Raw genomic sequence first — 25903 nt, forward strand, 5'->3', positions numbered from 1 at the left:
TCTGGATAGCCGTGTGTATAAAATGTTTCTGTATGTTGTGTGTTTGGTGGAACAGCGGCTAGCTAATGGCCACACAGCAGCTGCAAACATGAAAAAAAACACAGCAGAATAAACCAAATAGATTAATTTTTTTTGGGGGAAAGAGGGATTTAACCAAACAGATGGTGAGGAGTGGAGTAATTGTCAATTTGGTGTGGTGGATGTGATGCTCTTTGGGAGAACTAAAGGATGAAATGGCAGAAGAAAACGGAGAGATTTTTTTCTTTGTCGCCTGTGGATGTTCTTTTGGCATTAAATGTCACACTAAATGTCAAAGGTGGAGAAGAGAGGTGAGGCTGAGCCACGTCCCCGACAGTGTCTCTCTCTTCTTCTTCTTTTCTGTTCTCAAACCTGCAGTATTTTTCTCCTCCTGTTGTCCTGAAGCCCTTCTACACCTGCTTTTTGATTGTCACCAACATCTTGCCCCGAAGCAAGGATTTACCCCTCAATATGCATGCAGGAGCACATGCATGCACACTCACCCCCCCAAACCTTCATACCCCCCATCTCTCTCACACACACACACACACAAAACCCAATTGCCTCTGTACGCTTGTACGCAAGAGATAACTGAGGCGAGCAAGAAGAGAGAGAGAGAGCAAGCATTAGCGAATGGATTTATCTATGTGCCAGTGCCCCAATTATCCAATATCTCCATTATGCATTCAGAGAGAGGAACCCGTGTCACACAGAAAATGTACTGAGGGCTCCCGCCATACAAGGCTGCATCGATGAAATGGGCATGCATTATAAGCCTTACATATATTTCACACTCATTTAAATGGAGAGGAATGGCACTCGTTTTGACTGAGATGATGATTTGTCTCATTTGAGATAAAAATTTGATTTAAGGAGGGGGGGGGGGGGGGGGGTGTTAGAAGATTAAAGAGGAATAACAGAGAGAAGGATAAGAAGGGGAGAAAGCAGGATAAATGGGGGAAAGGCCGGATGGGAAGACGCCTCTCACACGGCGCTGCGTGGCTTTCAAACTGAACTCGGTGTGTGTCGCTCCCAGCGGTGAGCTGTAGGGACTGTGACCCAGGTCACAGTCGGACAAGGACTGGCACCATGGTTACCCGGTGGCAACAGATGGGTACGCCTTGGTGTTCAGACGCCTTAGCTCACCCGGCCAGTCAGGAGCGCACATGCGCACACGTCCCATGGTGGGACACAATTAGCACACTTCTACATTCTTTGTTCCACACACACACTCCAGACAACCAGCCTCTCTGCCTCCTCAGACGTCTGTGTGTGTGTGTGTGTGTGTGTGTGTGTGTAGCCATCATGTCTAATCATGTCACTGTGTTCAGTCTCGGTGAGTGTGAATTGCCTCCTCCTGGCTGGCCCATCTGTGTCGTGGTTGAAGTCGTGGCGACGGCTTCTAAGTTGTCTGTCCTCCCTGCAGCCTCCACGCCTACGACGTCCACTTCACTCGCTGAGGCCAAACGATGACGCAGCGCAGGTAGAGATTTAGAATCTCTGCTTTTGGGGAAACTTACTAACGAGCTGACTTTGGCAATGTTTGGAGGTAATCACGACCCTGTTAAAAAAGGGTATACTTGAACCCCCTCCTTTTCTGACCCCTGCCCTGAAAGAAACCTGACATGTTTGTTGTTTCGGAGGTTGAGTTGCTGGGCAACTGAGGTGCTTTAACTTTAGCAGTGGTAAGAGAAGAGTTTTTCTTTAACTAGGAGTCAGCAACGCCATGTAATGTTGACTTTAGAGTGGGCTGTTCGGTGGCCTCACAGACCTTTGGGGTGTTAATGTGTGTGTTCATAGCATCAATTACATTTGTGGTGGAAGGGGGGGGGGGTTACATTAACTTCATGAGTTTTTAAATTGTATTTATGTAGTGAGCTGAAACTGTATATATACGATAGAAAAATAACTAATATAGCTTTGGAAATATCCAGATGTTTGTTATACACTTGGAGGTACATGTGTGTACTTGCAAGTACATATGCACAGGGAGGAATGTGTTACCGGGCTGGGCTTCAGGAACATACCGAGCATGTGTCGTTCCCCTCACAGCTTACCTTGATGATCTTGGGGTGTGCACAGCGGCTGTTTCCTGTGGTTGCGTGCATCCAGGTGCTGTCCGGAGGAGTACACTCCTGCCTCATGGAGCACTTCTTCTCCTGCACACACCAGCCGCATTCGAACCGGGGGTTTGCCTTCAGACACATCCCACAGCTGTCCCTCAGGGCGTAGCACTTATACAGGTGGGCTGGCGAGGAGAAAGGGGGCGGAGAAGTCAGTAAATATGAGACTACGGAGAGAGTTAAGTTATCTCATCGTCAATACAGTTTTTTTTTATTGAATTATGACCTAATTAAGTTGACACACAACCTGAGGGGTAGAACCAACCAAATCCATCTATTAAGTTTCTCAACTTCCACACGAGAATTTGAAAACTTCTTCCAATGTCACTGAGACTAAGTTGAGTTAAGGCACTTTTCCCCCCAAAGGCCTCAGGAATTGTACAGCAACATCTTTCTCTCCCTCTCTCTCTCTCTCTCTCTGCTATTCCATCCCCAAATCCCATTGGTCATGGAGCAGCTTTAAAGCAACCCTGTACCAATTACTGTCTGCTAAACGACTCCTCTCTAATTACATTAACATATCAGTATTTAAGACAAGCGAGCATCGCTCACACTCCACTAGATGATTATCGTGATTGGGAAATAGGGGGAGGGGGGGGGGGGGGGGGGGGGGCAGTAGTGAGATAGAGGGGGGGTTGGACTTCGGGAGATGTACACCAAGATAACACAGGATGCACAGATACTTCTGCATCCAACAGATGCCAATAATAAGCACATTGTCTTTGGAAAAAACATTGATTTGATGCATATTAACACCCTGTTATTGTGGATTACAGTGGGATCCCTATGTCCATACACACATGTCTGTTACAACCGCATCCATGTAACATAACAGTCAGAGTCTGCAGCCTCAGAAATATGTGAAATGTGAGACTTCAATAGCTTGCTTGGTACATTTAGACTACAGGGAGTGTAGTCAATAAATCGGACAAAGGGACTCTGTGGTGTTACCTTACATTACTGACACAATGGCAATGATCTCAGCTTCATAGACTTTAGAGATGCAACATCTTCTACATGCAGAATCCCAGCTTCTGGCCGCGTCTTTAACCATCAAAGAGCAACAAGGAGGACCACAGGATGTAGCTCTTGCTGCTGTCCCAAAAAGGCTGCATCGAACGCAGTGGTAGCTGCACAGCAGGAGAATGTTATAGACCCCCGCTGTGCGATGCAGGCCAATTATGGAGAGAGCATTATAAAGAATGTCCTACCAGTAATTATATCCAACAGACATGATCTCATTGTCTTCTCCCACAGTGGTGCATTGAGCATGTGTTTAATCATTACCCTCATGGTCCTTTGTTTGGAGGGCGAGGCGTGGTTATACATTAAGGCACATACAGTACTGTAGTGCATACATCGTTAATTAGAACACCGGTCAACCTCATTGTGCACAACGGGGGTGTAAAAATACATCCTTCTCTCGAGATATTTTACGTTGTGAATATGCATCACAGAGCTAAAAGTGAGGTGCAACACAACAAACATCTTTTTTTATAAATAGGCATTATCATTTGACCTTGATCTTGAAAATCGTGAAAATATTGTTTTCCAAGGTCAATAATTAACCTTCAAGCTCAGTAACAACACTTCACAGTGTACAGTTGGCCATTATCAGGGACAGAAAATCCATTATTAATCATGGTTTTAGTGTGGGATGGAACATAACAACGCCTCTGATCTTAACACTGCACCTGTTGGCCTGATCACTTTGCTTTAAAACGGTAGATCCCTTACTTTGTTTATCACATTCTAATCTAATAGAGAGAGAGACTATCTGGCTAAACTGATCATTTAAACACTAGTTTATCAGGTCAGCCTGCTGAATCGTGCGCCATTCCACTATCTCTCTCCTGCACACAAATAAAGACACACATGCAGTTAACAGCACAGTGCTGGAGCCCCTACAGACCAAGAATATCAATTGCGGGGATGGCCAGGGACAATATAAATGATTTACTATGTAGTTGGAGCTGCTTTTTCAGAGTCACAATGTTACTGCATCCTATTTCTGCAGATCCTTGGACCTACTTCTTTGAGATGCTGCATCATCCATGACTCAGCTGAAGATAGCAGCTTTTGAAATGGGACTGATTGTCTATAATATGTTATGTTAAAGGTTAAGACACATGAATAGATTGAAGAATAGTTTGTATATTGAAGGCTCTCTCCTTCTCCTCAGTCTTTTGTGCAACTAACAGTGTACATGAACTCACCTTGGATGTTGTAGGGGTTGTCGATGACAAAGTTTCCATTCCAAACCACGGACAAATCCACTGGCAGATCGCTGATGTCATTGCCCTCATAGGTATACTGCAATAGAAAAGAAGAGCCTCAAGATTAGCATGCATAGTCACGTCTCGGTACCTAAAACAAGACTTTCCTTACACCAATAACATCATTGTCAGATATTCTGTCTGTCTTTTACTAAAATATTAAGTTAGTAAAAAAGAGAGAGAACTCTGCCAACACCAAGAGTGAGCTCAGTTCAGCTCGTGGCTGGTAGTAATGTCATACCCTGCGGTGCTCACACAGTTGAAGGGGCCATAAAAATGATAGATGAGAGACAGGCTATATTGTGATTTTAACACGCAGCACATCCGCCACTGCCTGGCAGAGCATAGAGTTGATTAAGAGATTGGAATCCCCATCACTGTATGACTCATTCCATTCCAGTGATGAATGAGAAGCCTAATATATCTCCAACAATAATATTCCCATCTAATTTCATTTTTGCATCCTGAACTAATAAGAGTTGAAATGTAATTGACTCGTCGCCTGGCGTAATCAGTTTTATGGAATCGCTTTAAATGAGACAACAAGCTTCAAAAGCGACGATTGTGATGGCGGCGCGTTAACTGAAGGAGTAGCGGAGAATGAGCCCTCGTGAAACCCATCCCAACCGCCGGATAAATAAATGATCGAGAACGATTATCACCGGCAAATAAAACGCAGCTTTATAAGTTACATCCCCCCCCCCCCCCCGTCTCAGATACACAAATCCGCCAGAGGTGAAAACACACTCATTCATCAAGGTCCCCTCATTCCCTAATCTGACACACATTTTGCCTATTACCTACTCCATTCATTAGTCGTCTTTGATACAACGTAAACAGCTGCTAGTGAGCCAGAGTGTGAGCGGATGAGGCCATGTTAACCTCATGCCTCTGTCAGTCAAAGGACGCCCAGTCAGTCTAACTACCGCGGGTATGGTCACCATCTCCGATGACCTCGGGCTGGGAGATAGCAGGACTGTTCTCTTCTCGTGGAGTGGCGATACAATCCGATGTGAAAGCCTTGAGCTCGAGGCTACGGGGCCCTCACAGATCGAATCTAGCTACAACTTTGCCACTTTGTGATATCACTCCAATGTTATACTGTGAGATGGATCTCGACATCTGTGATAATAGTGAATTGGAATGTATTTGAGGGGGGTGGAAGGACCAAAGCGTGTGCATAGAGAAGATAAGAAAATGAGGGGACACAGCAATGTCACAATGTTTGAATGGCTGATTAATTCATTCTTTTTTTTTGCTTGACTGGATGATTTACATTGAGCAGACCCCGGGGGCACAGATGCTGATATCCAAATGAAGAAAGATGTCTCCATGCATCTCAGAAGAGCTACTACTTTGCTCTCTCTCGTTTCTTTTGAGGGGAAATTCTTTCAAAAAATGTTTTGAGGCACAGTTTGGTGCTCTAACTTATTTAGTAGCCATGAACTATTGAAGAGGAAACTTTTACCCCTGACTACTTCCACCTGGGAGCTGGTCTGCAGAACAACAAACCAGAAAACTTTCAGAGAGAGAGAGAGAGAGAGAGAGAGAGAGGCTGCTCTATAAAGAGTCCTTCATCTTTTCAGCCGAAACAATGAATTGATTATTTGATTAGAAGAGCAAAGGAAAGATAATTGGCTTCTATGCTGATAATTGATTATTCTAAGTACTTTTCAATCATAAATCGAGAAAAAAATTTGCTTAAGCTTAGCTAAAATAAGCTTATCAAATGGGAGGATGAGCTGCAGCTCATGGACATATACAGTATATGAGTAAATGGATGACCTTTGGGGGTTTAGTCAGACAACAAGGCATCAGCAGATGTTACTTTGGGTGCTTGGAAGTCGCGATGGGCGTTTTAATATTTTTATTTTTTTTAATGAATTGAATAAACAACTGCTAATTTATTACATCGCTAGATCATCATGATGCTTTTTTCAGACTTATCTTCTCCTTCTAGGCCAGTGACCCTTGTATCCAAGCATAGACAACACGCAGCATGTAAACGTTGCTGCACTGGGGTCAAATATACGGAAAAAAAGCGGAAGAAGGAGGGGAAAAGAGGTGGAGAGAGGATGATACCGCAGCAAGGGTGAAGGAGAAATAGTGAGGGTGAGCTCGATAGAGAGAGGTGATTGTGTGTTATTCTGTGGACACCATTCATTTACACATGCAATAAGAGGCTGGGGCTGGCCTGGAAGCGCCTGAGCTGGTGGGGGCTAAAGTGAAATTGGCATTTTCAATTTGTTCCCTGACATGTCTGCCTTGGTCTTTTCACACATTCCTCCGCCGCCTCACCCTCTCTCGCAATCCTCCTTTCCTCCCTCTACGTTTCCCCCTCTCTCTCTCTTCCTCTCATTATTCCTTCCTTCTTCCTCTTTACAAACCTCCTCCCCCATCAATCTCAGTAGGACTTTCTCTCCCCTACCTAAATCCCTCCAGAACGCCCACAGTCAAACAAGGGGGGGGGGGGGGGGGGGGGGGGGGGATGGAGCAGATTCCTTTATCGCATATACCAAACATGTCCAGATATTATAAATATGCATTCTGCACACGGGACAGTTTCCAAGAGACGGATGTCAGCGTACGCATCAAAGACGGATCGCATAGTCCATACAGGAAATAAAAAATGATCAATAAAAGCATGTGAACGCACAGAGAGATAAGACACTCGCACGGCAACACGTGTTTTTGGATGTCAGCTATTATTTCTCTCCGCTGAAGTCCGAGCATATGAACTTCTTCAATCCCCCCCCCCTCCTATCTCCCTCAGGACAGACCACCCAGTCTGCCTGGGAACAAGAGCACTTCCTCACCGGGTAGAGAACATGCGAGTGTGTGTTGGAATGTGTGTGCATGCGAGACAATGAGAGAGAGAAAAATAAAAGGATGTGAACGGGGGACGTTGCACCGAGAACATGGAGATGCAGAGAGAGAAAGGGGGGAAGAAAGGGAGGAAGGAGGAGATAAAGAGAGAAAGTGAGGGGGGAATAACAGATGAGACGGATGAGATAAGGCCAGAGACAGATAAAGTTGGTCGGAGAATGAGAGGAAGAGAGAGAGAGTGGGAAAAAGAGGAGCGTGATCCGGCTATGGGCAGTTTAATATCTGGCAACCGTTCAAGCCGCTGAAGGTGCTTCAAACGTAGCAAGTATTCTCTTGACAATCGGGCTCGCTTTGCAATTAGAACACAAGACTACATGAAGGCTTGTACATTCATAACGTGTCTCTAACACGGAGCTGTGGCACCACAACTGGACGAAGGTCCACGGCAGCAATAAAGCTGCATTAAGATATATTTTATATAAACATCATTAAGAGAAATGGTTGCTCATTGTTTTAGTTGGCCAGAATGATCAAATCCAAACTACGCCAGCACACACAAAGTGTTGGACCGACTCTCTCAGCGCAGGAGGCCACACGAGCCAAAAGCTCCGCTGAAACGTCCTCGCAAGACAGGACACTGAAATATTAGCTGGCTATTTGTGTAAAAGAGGGGATGTTAGTGAGCATGTACTGTATTGAATGGGTTGTTTTTCCTCAACGCATAAGCCTTTAATCATCCCGTCTCCCATTTCTCAGCTTCCTGTATTGGATGGGCGTCAGCAGAGTTCAGCCACCATATCAGAGACATGTAAAGTGAGACAAGAGGAGCTTAAAGAGACATTTCTTCATGTAATTCACTGCCATATATGTGGTTCCTTTCATACTGTATGCGTTTCTCTATGTCAGTGTTAACTATGTCTTTTCTTGCTGTTCCGTTATATCCTCTCAGGATTAAAGAGCGCTACTGTAAAGGACACGGGGTCAAGCTTCCTTCCACTTCCATCCATGCCTCTCTGATGACCCACCAATCAGAGCATGGCCTGATCCCCCTCCGGATCACACGAGAAGGGCCAATTCCGCTGATAGAGAAATAGATGATAGATGTGTGTGGACCTCTTCACCCCTGCTTTACGCCCTGACAAGTAAAGTCCTCTGAAAAGCTGCACCACACACACACACACACACACACACACACACACACACACACACACACACACACACTGGAGGTGTGGAGGTGCTAGCAGCTAGAACAATGGTGCCTGACCTCCGTTCTTTGTTTTAAATCTATGTTGCAGGTGTGAGATGTTTGCAGATCCATCCTCAAAAGGGGGGAGGGTGGGGGGGGTATGTTGAAAGGGGTAACTGGGATCTGCTAGTATGTACCTTCACTCAACAACAACATGAATATTTAGTTGGGGAGAGGTGTGGATGTGCGTGTAAGTGTGTTTAATGGGCAGCAGAGGGTGTGTGTGTGTGTGTGTGTGTGTGTGTGTGGGTTGCATAGGAAAGGTTAGGTTATGATCCAAAGCTCATCGCCTCTCGTTGCACCAAAGGCTTATTAAACTTTCATACTGAACCACTGCTGTTGCACAATACACAGTTCAGGGAATACACACATGCGTCCTGGTACATGGTTTATTCACTGCGCAGCAGATTCCAATATGAAAATGCAAACATTAAGCAGGTTCCTCTCAAAAGGTCATAATTTGCATCTCTGAAGGGGAGAGAAAAGCCAAAAGAGAAAAAATCACTATGTTCTGATTTAATCCAAATATTTGAAAAAGTTGTCGACAGTCTTTGACCCGAGGAGATAAAAAAAAAACAGACTGAAGGTGAGTGGAAAGACTAAAGTAGAGTTCCCTAGCGTTCTAATTAATTAATTTAGTTTTTGATGCGAATATGAACAGACAATTGCAAAAATACTGATGCAACACATAGAGGAGGAGAGTGTTAAGTTAAATAAAGAATACAGTTCAGAGATAATAGAGATAAATAAGTAGCAGACACAAAGAACCAGTGGAATGGGCAGAGGGAGACAAATAACCAGACAAATACAAATTGAAATAATAAGAATAACAGCATTAAAGTAGGAGGTGAGACATTGCTCCACGATATTCTCTCAGCTGAACGCTGCCGATGCAAACCAGCTGAACCTCTGTCTCTAAACACTGAAGGAGGGGAGGCAAGGATAGATGGGTGGAGAGGGAGGATCGAAGGCGGGTATGAAGTAGCACCTTCTGTGAGGGTCACAGCCTGATAATTAGTCATTTTGAAAGCATGAGCAAGCTGGACGGCTAAGAATACCAAACTAGCCCAGGGCAAGCCCATACCTGGGCTAGAATAGGTTACTCTCATGATCTAACAATAAAACATTTCTTCCCTCCCCCATCCTCAGCTGTCTCAAGGTGACGACGTCAGTCATCAAAAATGATGACCTGACCAAACACATCTTTCAATCTAGATGACTCTAGACTTAAAATAGTTTTGTGACGCACTTTTAAGATCACATTGGGACGCTGTAAAGAAAAGAGACAGAGACTGGATGCTGGCCAAGGTGAAAATGGATTTTGCCAGCATACAGCAAACAGCATGTATATCAATGTACACACACACACACACACACACACACACACACACACACACACACACACACACACACACACACACACACACACACACACACACACACACACACACACACACACACACACACACACACACACACACACACACACACACACTTCCAGGCAGATACGGCTTCCTAATCAAGGATCAAGTGGTAATCCTTCCTATAGCTTAGTGTGTGTGTGTGTATGTGTGTATGTACTGTATGTGTGGGGTCAGGCGCTGTGGAATCAGCCTCTGCTCATAATAGGGGCCTGTTAGCCAGTGCTAATCGCTAATGCTAACAGGATTGGAGGGCACGGCCGGACCCAGTTACCCAGCTTATCTCTTTGGACGCACACACACACACACACACACACACACACACACACACACACACACACACACGCGCATAGTTACGCTAACATAATTTCTTCATTGATAGAAAGAAAGGGAGAGAGAGAGCAGAGCGGGAGAAAAGTGCTGGCTTGAGGGAAAAATAATGCTGGCCTCGCCAGTGTTTCTTATTTTCCAGCCTACGCATTAAGCTAGTGTAAGCTTACTGGACTTCTCCCCGGACAAAAGTCTGATTTCTGGTCGTTTGCAGAAACGTCCACGTTTTCGATATCCTCGCCCTTTCCCCCCCCTCATGCCATTCTTCTGATAGCCATTCTCCCCTCGCAAACCCCAACGCTCTGTCAAACAGCTGGGTTTTATTTTCTGCAGCCACCAACATCTATTGAGTCTAATGCACGACTGCAGTACCGCACCATCTATGAAGCAGCACTCTGCTACACAACACGCATGCAAACCAGAGGAGAAATGGGAGGATTGTAACTGATACAGCTACAAACCAAGATGAACATTTCACACATTCTTCCGATGGCTGGGATCATTGGGTGCGGAGTTATTGTTACTCATGTTAGCTCAACAATTTGTATTATGTATTCAAAACCCAAAGACTGAACGGGGTGACAGATCACATACTTTTGCTGGTTTTTAAGATACACTCCCTGATTTACATTGCGGTTCCCGTCAAGTTGGAGTCATTCATAAAAAAAGGGACGCCAGCCAAATACATTTTTCACACTGGCTCTTTGCACTTTTATTCGAATCTCGCAAGCGTTACTTTCCTATTCATGAAGCAACTGTTGCCGCCGACGTGTTAATACTTCATTCCTTACAAATCAATTTGTTGGAGGCGATTAATATTCTAATAAAAGGTTCTCATTCATTCAATCACCACACCCGAGTGTTGAGGCTCTTACTGAATGTTAAATATGGAAATGGAACTTGGGTTAAATCACTGTTGAGATCAATCAACTCTACAGCAGCGCACTACACATTCCCTGCAGGTTATCATGCAAACAGACTCCAGAGACATGGAGGCAGGCAGAGGTCTCCCCTCTGGTTGAACCACCTTCCCTCATCAGAGGAACGCCACAAGACTCGTGCTGTTACAATCACCTTCGCGGCGTCCCTCCCTCATCAATCCATCACGCAGAAATGAACACGGCGAAGGGTGGAGAGAGAGAGACGATTTGGAATTACAGGTTACAGATTGTGGGGATACAAGCAGGGAGACAGAAACGAGGAATAGATGATGAAAGTGGGGTGGAGGATGGGTGGAGGAGCTGGCATATGCTGATAGCTGAGCTGCAATTAATTCTTATTTATCCAGGACAGGAGCGTGGGAGCTCTGCTCTTCACCTGTCAGAGAGGAGGAGAGGCAGAGAGCCAATGACGGGACGGAAAGGAAGGAGGGAGGAGGCAGAGAGGGAGAATGAAGGGATGCATGAGAGGAAAAGTGAGGGTATAGTATGGGGGACTACCTCTCTCTCTATCTTCTATCCCAGACTTTCAGCTGCTTCAAAACAGGAACAGACTGTTACGGAGTATATTTGTGTGAACCTCACGGAGCCTCAGTGAACTCTCACAATCTCCCAAACCAACACAATGCATGGCCCCATGATCGACGTCGGAGCCACGCCGCACGGTATCACATGACTTTGTGCACGAACAATGAACGCTTCTCAATCTGAACCTCTCCCATAAAATAAATCCCAGCGATTTCCCCATGCACTGGAACACACATGGCTTCCCACACACTGAGAACACACACACCCACACAGTCCGCCAGCCAATTAAAACAGCGTCAGTATGTGCTGTGGCTGACTGCGGTGGCAGGTCTAGTGTTTATATCTCATTAAACCGTGCCAGGCCATGCCAGACCAGGCTGTACCATGCTCCGCTGCGCCTAGCCTCCGCCGACCAGCGCCAAGGTCCTCATTAGCCTCGTCTCTGCCACCTTTAGCAGACTGTGTGTGCATGGATTCAAAATGACAAGATTCTTCTTTTTTCCTCTATGACCAACCGTTTTCGTTTTAACAGTCAGATGAATCTTTTAACAAAGTCTACAAAGAGTCGGAGAAGTTTGCATCAGCACATGTGCTTCCTGTCTCCTCCACATAGCTGGGGTGTTTGACACTATTAGACCAGTGTGGTTTGAGTAAACCGCTCTCCCTGCAGACATGTTTGGCCTCTTCTCTACACAGAGCAAATAGAGATTTGCTCTGTCTATCAATTTATCCATCCGCCTATCCATCTTTCCTGTCTGCCATCCTTTCCTCTCATTTCCCCTCGGAAAGGGAGCATATTATTTGTCCTCTCTCTCCTCCTAACCCCCCCTCTGCACGATTTCATCGTACTCTTTCCGTCCTCCTCGTCCATCTCTCATTTGCTCCCTCTCTTCCATCTTCCCTTGCCGTTTCCCTTCCTCTATGCTCTCCTTCCCTTCTCCAAAAGTGTTTGGCTGCCTTCCCCTCACGCCGCCTCCCCGTGTGTATATGAGCTCGCACACACAGGAGCGTCCATCTCCGCTGCCCGACTGCAATTCATCATCATTTTATCTGCCTTAATTGGATACCATCAGGACCCCTGATACTTCCCATTTCTCCTTTAACAAACAGCTGCTCACTCCGCACACAGAAGAATAACCCACAGACACACACCCTATCCCGAACGAGATTTTCTCCTCCTGTGTCTGCTGTTTTCCCCCCCCCTCGCTGGTGAAGGAGTGAGTGGAAAGAGGGTGATGGAGTGGCCGAGTGGTTTATCAGACGGAAGGTAATGGTGTAAGGCCCGCCCTGATATTATCTGTCCTCTCATTCCTGGCCTCCAGGGAGAAACAAGAAAGAGGGATAAAGAGGGGGAGAGGGGAGGAAAATGGAGACACAGAATTACAAATGGGTAGAAAGCTATGAATGGGGGGGGGGGGGGGGGGGGGGGGGGGGATAAAAGAGTGGAGAGAGGAAAAGTCACAAATAGTTCAATCCTCTTCACTCAGCCTTCAAACAACACCCAGCTGCGCTCCGTCTGCCTCGCTGACCTCAGTGGTGGAATTTTTTTTTATGTGAGCAAGCATTGTGTATACATGTGTTTATTTGGCCCCGTGGCCCCTCTGGCACACTGAGCACAACTTCCCAGCCCACGGCTCAGCATCTCGCTGTCCTTTGCACCTTGAACTCAGCCTCTGATTGGCCCACACGCACCAGGAAGCCGCCTGAACCGGGTCAGAGAAGTGAAAGCAACCGGCGTAGACACCAGCTTGTTGTTTTGGTTGCTGCAGACCGGAGTTAACTGCTACCATAAGGCCTGGCGGATGGCTCCGTATGTGTCAGTGGTAATGTGGGCTCGTTTGGCACCGAGCAATAGGGAGAGGATTCTTCTATTTTACTAAAATTATCTTTTTCTCCAACTTGCTGTAGGACCTTAAACGATCTGCCATTTCATCGACTTTCACTTTTCCCGTTCCAAAAATGTATGTTTGGTTCTGTATCCAACTTCAAGAATTGGAAAGGAGTGTGACGAACCATATATACAACAACAAACTTCACACATTAGGCTTCAAAAAAGTAGAGCTTTGAGCTACCTTTAAAATCCTTACGCCAAACCTGTGATTCTTCAAAGCCTCAGCATCTCGGCCACCGTGACCTACTTGTTTTCATGTCTCCGCTTGCAAAAACATCCTTTCTCCAATACTGCATTCTTTCTCATGTCTTGTGATACGCTTGCTCTCTCCCCCTTTGGGATCAGCCGGTATGTACAGTAACCTTATACAGAAATACCATAGCATCGATATTTTTCCCCCCATAAGCAGACGTGGATAGACGTTCCCAACAAGCTTAGCATGGAGCTGGTGTTACACTATCATATATCATGTGTGTCACATATACAGTAGGTTATTGACGGCCTCCTGTTAGGCGATACTTTACAAGAGTATTGTGTTTTTACAGTCACTGCAAAAGGAATAAAGTATGGGAAACTAGAGTTTGAACATGATCCAAAAGGTGGATATCCTGAGTGATGATATCGTATGAAAGAAGGGAGAATGAGTTTTAGCCTAAGGAGACACATTTGAGCTGATGTTTTACACCCTCACATCCTTTCACCTCCCCTCCCTCCCTCCCAACCCTAACCTTAACACAAACCTTTCCGACAGCAAATGAGGGAGTCTCTCAGTTTGACGCAGTGCTGTATACTTGTGTTTCTCAAAGACATGGCTAAACTGTGGATTAGCACCCCTGTGTTCATCCCATTGATTACCCCCCAAACAGTCTCCATGCAGTGGTTTAATAAAACAGCACAACCAACTAAACACACACATACGCCTCTATCCTGGGATCCATAGCCTAAGGCACATTGCAGGATGCACATGATGCGCACGCAAACACACGCACAGACACTGATTAACCCCCACCCCCGTAGCTGTGTGCCTACCAACCCAGGCAGCGCTGTGTATGCAGCATAACCGATGAAGTCTATTTCTACTGCAGAGTCATACATGATTCATCGAGTTGGTGCTGAACACTGTCAAAGAAGGAACAAACATGGAGGGGTGCGCATGAAAAGTAGAGATACGAAGGTCTATAAATGGATAAACTAATATTTAAGACCCTCATTCTTTTGAAATACCGCTCCAGAGCTATAATAAGACTCTCATTGGAATAATTCATGACACATAATTACACTCATAAGCTCAGGCCTGGATGACTTATGTCTTAATGGCGAGCTCATGCAGCTGGCACCTTTTTTCATCCGCCGAATCTCACCGCGGCCTGGTGCAGACGAGACGCACGCCGCCGCAGCCGTGTCTTACCTCAGTCAAGTTGGCACGGCTAATTGCTAACAAGGGCTAAAGCGCCGACAGCCCAAGGCTAATTGCTGCTAGCGTGTCTGCTTTGTGGACATCAAATGGAGGAATTCAGCTTTTGGCTGGGGCTTGGGCTTTGTTGCTGATGAGCGCTGGCCTTGCAGCTACGATAAAGAGTCAATAAACAGACATCTCTGTGGAGAGACAGCTCCATCGCCGGCTAATTAGACCTCGCCTTCGCAAACAACTCGCTAGCGCGTGCCAACGTCGATACAGGCAGTATCAAAAGCCACGCTAGCTGTCAGGGTGGCGACCTAGCGACCCTATGCAGCCCAACAGCGTCTGCTAATATCTATATGACGAAATACACTTGTGACTGTCATGACAAGGTGTTGCATACAGAGAGGTGGTGAAAAAGTGATTCAAGGTGCTACAGCTTATTAGCAAGACATGACAACTTTGAGATGTGTGTACTTTATTTTAATCTGTCAAAGATTTTCTCCCATGCGCGACATGTCGAGGTGACAGCCGCCGCACCCTCATCTAAAAGCAAAAATTAACAGCAGCGGCTCTCATCTTATGTCAGCTTTGTTGCCTCGCATTATACGTGGAGATCGAAAGAGACGGGGACAGGCAAGCAGCAGAGACGAGTGCACGAGATAAAGAGAGCAGCGAGGAAAGTAGGGACTAACAGGGAGGAGAGAGGATGACAGACGGAGGGAGAGAACGAGAGAACGATGAGCTCTACAGGCAGAGAGGGGAAGAGAGAGAGAAAGAGGTATAGAGTCAAGGTGTAAACAAGATCAATCCGCTCCCAACTAGGTTCAGAGACAGACTTCCTCTTCACATTTTCAGCCTCAATGAAGCGCAACGCTAGCTACCTCTTATCTGTCACGCTAGTTTGAAGCCTCATAAACACACACACACACACACACCGCCATACTTCAACACAGCAAAACAGCCTTGGACCCGCATGTACAAACTCCTCTGCCTAGCTGTAAATCCTCACTACACACACACACACACTCTTATTAAAAAACTTCTGCAAAAAACATCCTGGAGAACACCAACAGAATCACTCATCCCTTCCAGCCACAGAAACATAAAAAAAAAAAAAATCAGAAACACAGGACAAAAACTATGATGGTTGACCACTGCAGCTTTACATTAAGTTTCCCACAACCATGAAGATCTGTCATGATTTCAGATGACTACCTGGGAAAATCCCCCAGAATGAAGGCGTATCATTAACGTGTCTCAAAATGCTTAACGTCAATATCTATTTACCAAGATTCACTTCAATGTGGGAAGATCAGCATCGGATCATTTATCTAGATTGTGACCAAGCGGCTCACGGTGATCTATCAGGACAATGAGCATGCTGGTGTCCAAAGCGGTCATTAGTTGTCGAAGGCCATTATTTAAACCCTGACCTGAGTCAATGCCCTTACTGGGATCGTGATTTAGTTACCTAGTTGCATTGATAAGCTGAAGAGTGATGATGCTAAATGACTATGCTTTTCAGTCCATACAAAATTCAGTGTATTCCACCTGAATCCTGTTGATGATCTGTAAAGCAGAAATCCTTCCCCATAGCAACACAACCATCACATGCTGCGTTCTCCACCAAGGACAGGGCTTTAATGTCATCCACCATCACTTCCCGTACTACTTACCGCTGTTTTCTGGCACTGGATGGAGGTGCTGTTGAAGCGCAGGGCGGGTACGCTGTGGGTCTCCCCCTGGATGTGGAAGACACACTCGTAGTTCCTCTGCCCTGACTGGGGCTGGGGCAGGTTCTTAGCAGCTAAGGTGATCGGCTTGGTCACTCCAACAGGGATGTAGATCTGGGTTGAGGGAAGGATCTGAGGGCAGTCCTGCAGAGAAAAAAAGGAGATCCTTTAGGGTTTTTTCACCTCAAAGTAGACAGTTATGGACAGGGGAGTGGAGTTGTTCAATGATGTCAGAAGAGCAGGCAAAGAAGGCACACAGCATTAAGATAAGATGTATAGTGATGAAAAAAATGTGTCTTTTGTCTTTGTATTTGTTTGTTGTCAAGTAAAAATGGTGCGCAAGCAATGGCTTTCATTTGATTCCAACTTTGCAGCAACACCCGAAGCTTGGAGGCGTTTGTGCTGTGCCGATGCGCTGCTACACGTGTTACAGGCTTGTGCAACACTCCCGTTAGCCTTGCACCAGATATAAATACTGCACAACAACACACGACCAAGAGAGCTTTTCATACAAAAGTTCACAAAAGATCATCTACACAATAAGACGTCGCGACACACCTCTGTATTATGTCTATGTGTGGATTAGAGAAATGAGCTCATGAACTTTATCATCTCTGGCAAATATAAGTGACACACACACACACACACACACACACACACACACACACAGTCTTGTTTAGACCATCTGGAAGCAGCTCATCCACTGGCTCATATGACTGGAGTTCTCCACCCTGGAGGGGTGTGTGTGTGTGTGTGTGTGTGTGTGTGTGCGTGTGTGTGTGTGTGTCCTTGCATAGCTGCACTGGCCAAATAAGTTTATAATTTATGTCTCTACGCTTGCACACATCCACTTTACTGAGGCAGAATAAGACAGGGCAGTCGACCTGTTTCCTAACTATGCATGTTTGCATGTGCTGGGAGAGACAAAGTCATTACAGCGTTAACGCCATGATTTGGCAGCGATGCAGATCTTGTCAACACTGCAAATGAGAGAGAGGAAGAATAGGAGGGCGGGCGACAGATCTTATACAATATGAGTTAAAGCTTGGGTGGAACTAACCCGCCCCGGGCCGTGCTGTTTGAGCCAAAGGATAACAAACCAGATCACTGCTGACAAATCACATATTTTACAACCTAGAGACACTGTTCAGTGACTCACATAATAACAGACTTGGGTTTTTTTTTTTTTCACTTGGGGAAAAGAGTCTTGAAACTGTGGACTTGATCTATAATTCAAGTAAAGAAACCCACATACATATGTCAGCTGTGTGAAAACAAAGGATCCTCATCCTTTGTCCAATCCAAAATATCTATGTAACAAGAGGGAGAGAAAGGCCTGAAATTGACAGTGTCGTCCCATCCAGCTGCAGGATAGAACAACATGTTGTCAAGTCAGAAAAAGCTCAGGATGGGAAAACATCGACCACGTTCTTGTAAAATATTCACTGCACATCCTCTACTTCACTTCTTGTTGTAGCCTTCCCTTTAAGCAGATAGCTGGCTCGCTGTTGGTGAATTTTTCTTTCCCCTCCTCTCCTCTGAGCTGTTGTACATTAGAAGCTACAGCACGTCCCCGGGGCCTGAACACAATGCCGGAGTTTGTTCATTAGGCTGCTTAGCCCTGGCCTTGTGTGTCTGATCACACACAAACACATGCATACCACATAATGAGAGAGGGGAATACTATAGTAGGAAGAAGTGGGCTACAGAAGACCTGGTGTATAATCAACCAGGAGGAAGGTGGGTGATGGGTGGAAAAAAGAAATGGATGGCTCAGAAGGATGGAGTGAGGTAGGGAACGGTGCAAGGAGGAAAGGAGGAGGAGGGGGGCATGAAGGATGTTGGAGAGGGAAGGAGGAAATTAAGGGAGTGGAGACAGAGAGGGGGGAAGTGACAAGGAGGAGAGAGAAAGTGAAGAAAGAGTGGAAAAAAACAGAAATGGCGTTTGTAATTGGGAACAGATAACAAGAACAAAAAAAAAAAGAGAAATGTAAAGACTCAAAAAAAGAAGGGTCAAGAGACAGAGAGAAGATATTTTAGAGGAATGTCTGTCCTTCGTCTCTTTACCCATTCCTTCTACCCAGCCATCCTACAGTCAAAACCATGTTACCCAGCCCCGGACAAAATCCTATTTAATTAACAGCCTGGAGCCTCAGATGAGAGAGAGAGAGAGGGAGAGAGAGAGAGAGAGAGAGAGAGAGAGAGAGAGAGAGAGAGAGAGAGACAGAGAGAGACAGAGAGAGAGAGAGAGCTTTTGAAGTCCCGTCTCAGTTAAAATGATACTCATGTCAAAAGCTGTGGGTTTGTGTTGTCAAAGGTGCAGCGAGTCAAAGAGAAAAGGAAGGTTTGGAGCTTCCTGCTGCTCAGGCTAACTTGTAGATGGACTTGTGTCAGAAAGCCAGCATCGCCTCTAGCGCCAGCTGCAGCTCACCAATGTTTTATTCATCTGTTTATTGACTTTGTGTCAGCTCACTGTCTGATTGTCATTTTCTCTGGCAGTCCTCTGTCCTTGGTATCCTTTTGCTTCACTCAGTCCTCAGCTTTGTGATCGTAAGGTGTATATGACAGAACTAATGATAACGGATTAAATACAGTTGTCTTGTGTGTAGTGTGCAGGTAAAAGTTGCTCTTTATAGTTACCATACGAACAAAAGATTTTCTATGGATGTGTGAGAGAATATGTAAGGAAAAAAAGTTCATTCATGCCATGTTGCAAAAGTTGAGAAATCCTACGGTACGAGGCCCCAAACACAAGATCCCGCTGCGTTCCAGCAGCGTGGAAAGGAGTTCTGGGAAAGAGATGGAGGGAGGAAGGAAGAAGAGGATGTTGAGGGGAAAGTGAGAAGGATAAAGGGAAGAGTGCTCTGCAGAGAGAAACTATTTAATCAGTATTTGTGACAGGTGCCAAAACAGTTCAAAGCCAGCATTAGGGCTACAAAGTGCAGAGCACACTGAAACAATATTTCACCAGGGGGATTCGTTTGAAGCTGGGAGAGATCCTTTCCTCCCTTTCCCCCCCCCCCCCCTTTCTTTCACCCGCTTTTTCCTGACTTCTCAGCTTTCACTTCATCCGTGGAGACGGATGCTGTGGTTTTCTTGGCCAGATGTGACACTTCAGGAGGACAAACGGGGGAGGAAGGGAGTTTTTGTATGTGTGTGGTTAAGTATGTGTGTAGATGGTGGGATAGGGCGTCTGCACTACATGACTGAGTGATGGTTGCAGGTATTAGGTGAGCCGGGTTTAGTTGTCCATCAGTTAAAAAGTCTGACAGCGACTCAGCAGATGACCGAATGGCAATGTTCGCTTTCCTCTACACACAAACGCACCGGAGCGGAACGCCAGCTCGCTTCGTTATGAGGTTCACGTCGTCTACTGGAACGGGCGAGAGCCTTTTATAGTAAAGTTACACGTGCTCGTGGAGTGGAAATGATGCGTGAAGGAATGCGCGCCACAGATGGTTTCTCTGCACCAGAACAAGGCGCGAAAAAACATCTGCTCTATTTGGAGACGTTGATCACTGTCTTTGCACGCTGACGACTTCATAAGCATTTCTAACACCGACAGATGTGGAAACTGGCGACGGCAGGCTTTTGCCAAATCGAAATTCTTTGTTTCTGAGCTCATAAATAAGCATCCGCCATTAACTGTGGAATAAGCCCTCACACCCTGATTGGATCGGGGCTGTGGAGTGTGTATTTGTACCTGTGATTTTTTGGAGTATGTGAATGAGTGTATATGTTGCAAAGTGTGTGTTTATGCTGGCGGAAGTCCAAATCTCCAACTTCTGTTCAAAGCCGAGTACCCAGAGGGCTTTCCTTACCTCTCTGTTTGTTTTCCCTCAAAGGCCTCTGTTAGCTTTGCTGCCTAAAGCTAGCGCCGCTGTTGCCGTTTGTTAATAGTAAAGCCATATATAATCATGCAGATTACTAAGATCTATTGTATGTATTACCTAACTGAAAACGTCTTGCGTGCAGAATAAGAGGATGTTTTTTTCTTCAGACATAAATAAGCCCAAACCATAATTACAACAAGAGTATCATTACAATGCTTGACCTATATTTTTTGACTGCCGACACCCAGATGCCAGTTTGGATTTTGATTTTGCCATGAGCTTTCTCAAAGCAGAGCAGCTGTCATTCTAGGTCAAGCCTTTTTTCCTAAAATATTCCTTCCTTCATATCCGATGCACTCTGATGTGTCTGGCAACACGTCGCTCCACACCAGTCGGTGTAAATAAATAAATAAATAAAATGAGTGTTCGGCAGGCGGATGAGATAATCTCTACTCTCAAGCAAGCAAAACACCTTTTAACATACGCCAAGAGCTGATAATGAGACAGTCGGCGAGCTGGCGTGCATGTGTGTGGAAGGTGAGAGAAACTGTGGGGTTGGGGCGGGAGCAACAGCAGGAAGGCTATACTATATAGATAAATAGATAAATGTATGAAAAAGCCAAAAGAGCTCTGAAGGCGTTGGCATAGCCTGACAGGATATAAATTAATAAAGCTCCAAAAACACTGCGCATATATAATGAGACGGGTGTCTGGTCCCCCACCCCCCTTAAGTCCATCCATAATTAATTAGCCGCCTCTGTGATGTGGTGACTATAGATCAGGGACGAGAAAAAATAACACACTAAATAATGAACTAAAGCGATATGGGGAGCCCGAGGGAGAGATGAGATGGCATGGGCCACAGAGGAGTGAGGGGGACACACTGGTACAAATAAGAGGGACGGTGTGTGTGTGTGTGTGTGTGTGTGTGTGTGTGTGTGTGTGTGGGTATGTGTGTCAAAGAGGCCTAACAAAGGGGTTTATGGAGAGTGTTGAATGTTCCCCCAACGCCTGTCGACATGAGGTCTCATGTAAGAAACCAAAGAGCTGTCGGTAACCTTGAACTAAAGAATCCCATCTTCTCCTCATTAAACCACTATGTATTAATATTAGATTACAATGCATGGCAATGGGCGGATCCTTTTATCCATAGTAGCGTACATGAGATGGTGTGTCGTACATTTTGGCCGTATGAAACCTACACACACGAGCACACACACACACACACACCAAAAAAGGAGTTTTTCTCCTTCCACCGGCCGTTTGTGTGTCCTTATGGATATGAAGTGTAAACAAACTGAGAAAAAGAGGGTGAGAAGAAAAACTACAGCTGAAGAGTGCGGTGAGGTGATGGCTAATTCACACACACTGTGGTCCAATAATTCAAACGGCGAGGCACACGGCTGGTTGATGAGGAGAATCAGCGTTTAGGGAGGAAATGGCATACATTGTGATCATGTAACTGATAAGGACACATTATTGTGTGGACATATTCAACCACGTTGTTAAAAGGAAGTCTGCTTCCAAATCATTCCTTAATTAATAGAAGTCATGTAATATCATGTTATACATCACAATGTCAAAGCAAGGACCACATATCCCCTCCTCTTCTGTGTAGCAGCTGGCCGGCAGCCACATGTTCGCTTCAGTGTGGCTTTAGTGTGTGTGTAGGCGTGTGTGTGCGCGCGTGTGTGTGTGTGTTCACACCAGCCACAGGGATGAGTGCAGAGAAACAACTAAAAGTGTGCCTATGTAAGAGATTAAAATAAAAAGCTAGAATATATTGTACATGCAGCGTTGTATGTAAGTGCAGTTATAAAAAAGTTAAAAAGTCTACACGAGCTGCAGGGCGTGGTACATATATGGAAACGTGTGTGTGTGTGTGAGAGAGACAGAGAGAGAGAGAGAGAGAGAGAGAGAGAGAGAGAGCAAGTGTCTGCCTATGTGAAAAGTTGGGGCAGGCTCATTAGCAGACAGAAACCAGAAAGATGTTCTGTGACCAGCCGACACATACTGGTGGGGGGGGTGAGAGAGAGAGAGAGAGAGAGAGAGAGAGAGAGAGAGAGAGAGAGAGAGAGAGAGAGAGAGAGAGAGAGAGAGAGAGAGAGAGAGAGAGAAACAACTTAATAAGGCAGCAACATGTAGAACAGTGCAGGAGCGAGGGAAGCGAAGGAAGAAAAGGGACTTTGAAGCTTGAAAGGGACTGTGAGATTGTCCACCCACGTCCTTCGTTTCCTTGCAGAGTGGTGATGCAGGGAAGAAGAGATGGAGGGAGAGAGAGAGACGAGTAGATGGGTGAAAAGTGAGTGCAGAGGAATGGTGGAGCACAGAAAGGAGTTTGAATTGAAAGGAGATGCAGGGGAACGTTGTTGTGGATGTTATTCAGCGTGGATTATGAAAGTCTCACAGAGCAAGAGCACCGCTCCACCTCCCTACATACGTGTTCCTCCTATACATGCATACACTCTCACATCCAGTGCTTTGATGCACCACCCAGGCACACATACATGTTGATTTCATCTCCTAATCCCTTATCCTTGACTTACAAGCTGCCAAACCTGCACACTTTATCCCTTCGACATGTACGGCACAGTATGCAATAAAACAAGAAAAACGCAGGAATGCGGGAATGTTTCTTCAGTGGGTCTTCTTTTTTTTCCCTCATGGATTTTTATAGAGTGGGGGAGGGTAGGGGAGGACTCCCGGCACCCTGTTATCATTATAACCCAGATATGTCAGCAGCGATCAAACCTCCTGCCTTTAAGCTTCTCAAAGACAAACCTTGATTTCAGAGGTAGATCCGCACTGCTGCCGATGGCTTTTCACTGCACACAGCGCTTCCGCACTAACAGAAAACTTTGATTTTTGTGATGAAAAAGTGATGAAAAAGTTGTGGACATACACACCGAAATGATCGAACCTTTTTCAATCACGTAACTTTTCTGGAATATTAACCATTTGCAGTGTGTGGTTGATTCACTGTATATTTCTATTCTTTCTCAGTGTTATAAGAGTGTAACATTTTACTGCTGTATTCCTTTAGAACGAGAACAGCATCCGAATGAAAGAGCCCAGAAACACAATGATTTGTGCCACTGCGAAAAAAAAACAAACAAACAGAATAACAGAGACGTTTCAGATTCTCGCCAACCTGCACCACGATCTATCCCGCTGTGCTGAGAACATAATACTTCATTCACACTTCACAGTCGGTTTAAGACGTCGACTGTAACTAAATAACCTACTTCTGAGTAAATGTGCCTAAACAGAGCTGTGGTACATAAAGTGGATGCATAAAAATATGGATAAAAATATTTTCACTCGCGCAATAACTGTGAATAAAACCACCGCTAGTGCCGCACTTATTTTTAGGTGAACCCGTGTCATTGGTGCCATTTGTCATCTTTTACTCAGTGTGGCGGAGAAGAGGAGGACAGCTTCAGTGTGTTGCCTTTAGGAAGTAACGATGCCATCAGCCACGAGGAGGCAAATAGGCTTAAGAAACATGAATGAAGAAATTACTTTTTTTCCTTTTCCGGATCTCTGAGGTGCAAAATGATATGAAGCCTTCACGTGGCGTGGAAAATAAATCCATTTTATAGTCAGTGTCCATCTCCATGTCTCTGAAGCTTGTATGTCACTAACCATCGAGGGTTTCCATGCGAGTGCAATTGTGTCAGTTAAATGGAGGATGGAATAAAGATCAGCGCGGGCCACTTTACTAAAACAGCACGGTGAAAAGTCCGACACGATGACAGTTAGCTGCTCTTGTGAGATTGGACGACGCGGTGCGCTACAGGTTTCCTCCCCCCCTCCTCCTTCTCTCCTCCTCTGCATGCCAGCAGGCTGCTTCTCAATCACTCTCTCACCTCCTCTGCTCTGCGTGCACTTTCCCAGTTTGGTTTTTCCTTCGGCTCACTTTGCAGTGTGATTCACCGGTCTCCAGCTGCCACCATCTCTCTCTCGGTGACTCTGCATTTATCTCGTCCTCTTGCTGACACACGCGAGGGTTTTTGGTGGTGAAAATGCAATATTCATTTGTGCTCGCCATTTAGCTGGGGCCTGACTGCGAGGGCTGCGGCAAAAGAAGATCTCTGCATAATTAAACCACCTAGACCTAGACACCGAGTCCCACGGACACAAACACTAAAATACTGCCTTCATGTTAACTCTTCATTAAGCTCTGGTGGATCTCCCATCTTCCATCGCTGCAGCATGTTGGCATAGCCGGGCGGTACTCGCTGCATCGCTGGGCCTTGCCCGGTGGCATCGGATTACATCAAGGGGAGAACAAGCTAGCCGCAATGTGGCATACAACCGCTTCTCATTTTCTCAATGTCACATGAGGATTAACACTTTTCAACCAATTAAGCCAAGAAAGTGTCCTTCGAGTCTGAATAATCATCACACTTAAAGCTGCATTTAATAAGCCCCACCCTCTTCCAGGAATAACACTCGGCCCTCCTTGTGTAGTTGGCTACTAAGCATACTTTTTATGGGTACGACAGGCCGGTCACTCCTCGGCGTCTCCGAGCCGTCCTTTCTTTTTGTAAAGGATTGATGCACGATGAGAGGATGCTTCAGTGATAAGTGAGGGAATTTTAAGAAAAAGCTTCTGATAAAGTACAAGGACGAGCTGGCGTAGAGTGAGAAAAAAGGAAGATAAGCTGTGGAACGTTGAGGGTAAAAATAGCCACAGAGAGAAGGAGAGATGAAACATCTGCATGTATGCGTGACAGACATGGAATGTGTTCCTGATACAAACGGTATGAGTGTGACTGCAGGGCTGAATTACTTTACTTCTTCAATTCACCAGACTGTTCTCTCTCGACAAAAATTGCAGGGAAGTAGAGAAGAGTTTGCCAAAAACACCTGATCCAATCCCGCTCCGAGTTCTCAGAGGTGAAAATGGGATTATTGACTCGTGGACTGAGAAGTTTCTTGAGGGTTGTCAGAGGCAGACCTAGGGTTAAACGGTGGATGACCAAGACTAGGATCCATCTGGCAGAGGTGGTTACTTCACCCCGTCGCCTTCACTTCCTCTCCATGTTCCCCTCCATGTCTCTCTCTCCATCCTTTCCCTTCAACCATGGAGTTCATTTGGAGAATAAATTCTGCCACTCTGGATATAATCTGCCGCTTGTTACCAGGACGGCTCTCCGCTTGCCTCCCTGCCCTTGCCTTTGTTTCTTTATTTACTTTTGTCTTCCCTCCTCTCTCGGTTTACATCTGGTCCCGATTACAGCACCTCTGTCTGTCTTTGGTTTACGCTTGTGAAATAAATGAAGCCCTGGAAGGACTGCATTGTTTTTGGAGAACTGCATGGGGGATATTGGCT

The 25903-nt window shown here is 45.7% G+C and overlaps 1 protein-coding gene across 2 annotated transcripts in view; it reads right to left on the reverse strand.

Annotated features, from left to right (window-relative positions):
- The window catches only part of plxna1b (plexin A1b), a 174228-nt gene that overhangs the window by 39290 nt on the left and 109035 nt on the right, over positions 1-25903 (reverse strand). For both annotated transcript variants that reach the window (XM_084038176.1, XM_084038175.1), the window contains exons 10-12: positions 16676-16876; positions 4358-4454; positions 2076-2266 (exon numbers count right to left, since the gene is read on the reverse strand). In XM_084038176.1, the coding sequence (XP_083894302.1) occupies positions 2076-2266; positions 4358-4454; positions 16676-16876 (489 nt within the window). The remainder of the gene's footprint in view (positions 1-2075; positions 2267-4357; positions 4455-16675; positions 16877-25903) is intronic.

The sequence above is a fragment of the Eutrigla gurnardus genome, assembly GCF_963514095.1.
Source record: "Eutrigla gurnardus genome assembly, chromosome: 2".
NCBI classification, from domain to species: Eukaryota; Metazoa; Chordata; class Actinopteri; order Perciformes; family Triglidae; genus Eutrigla; species Eutrigla gurnardus.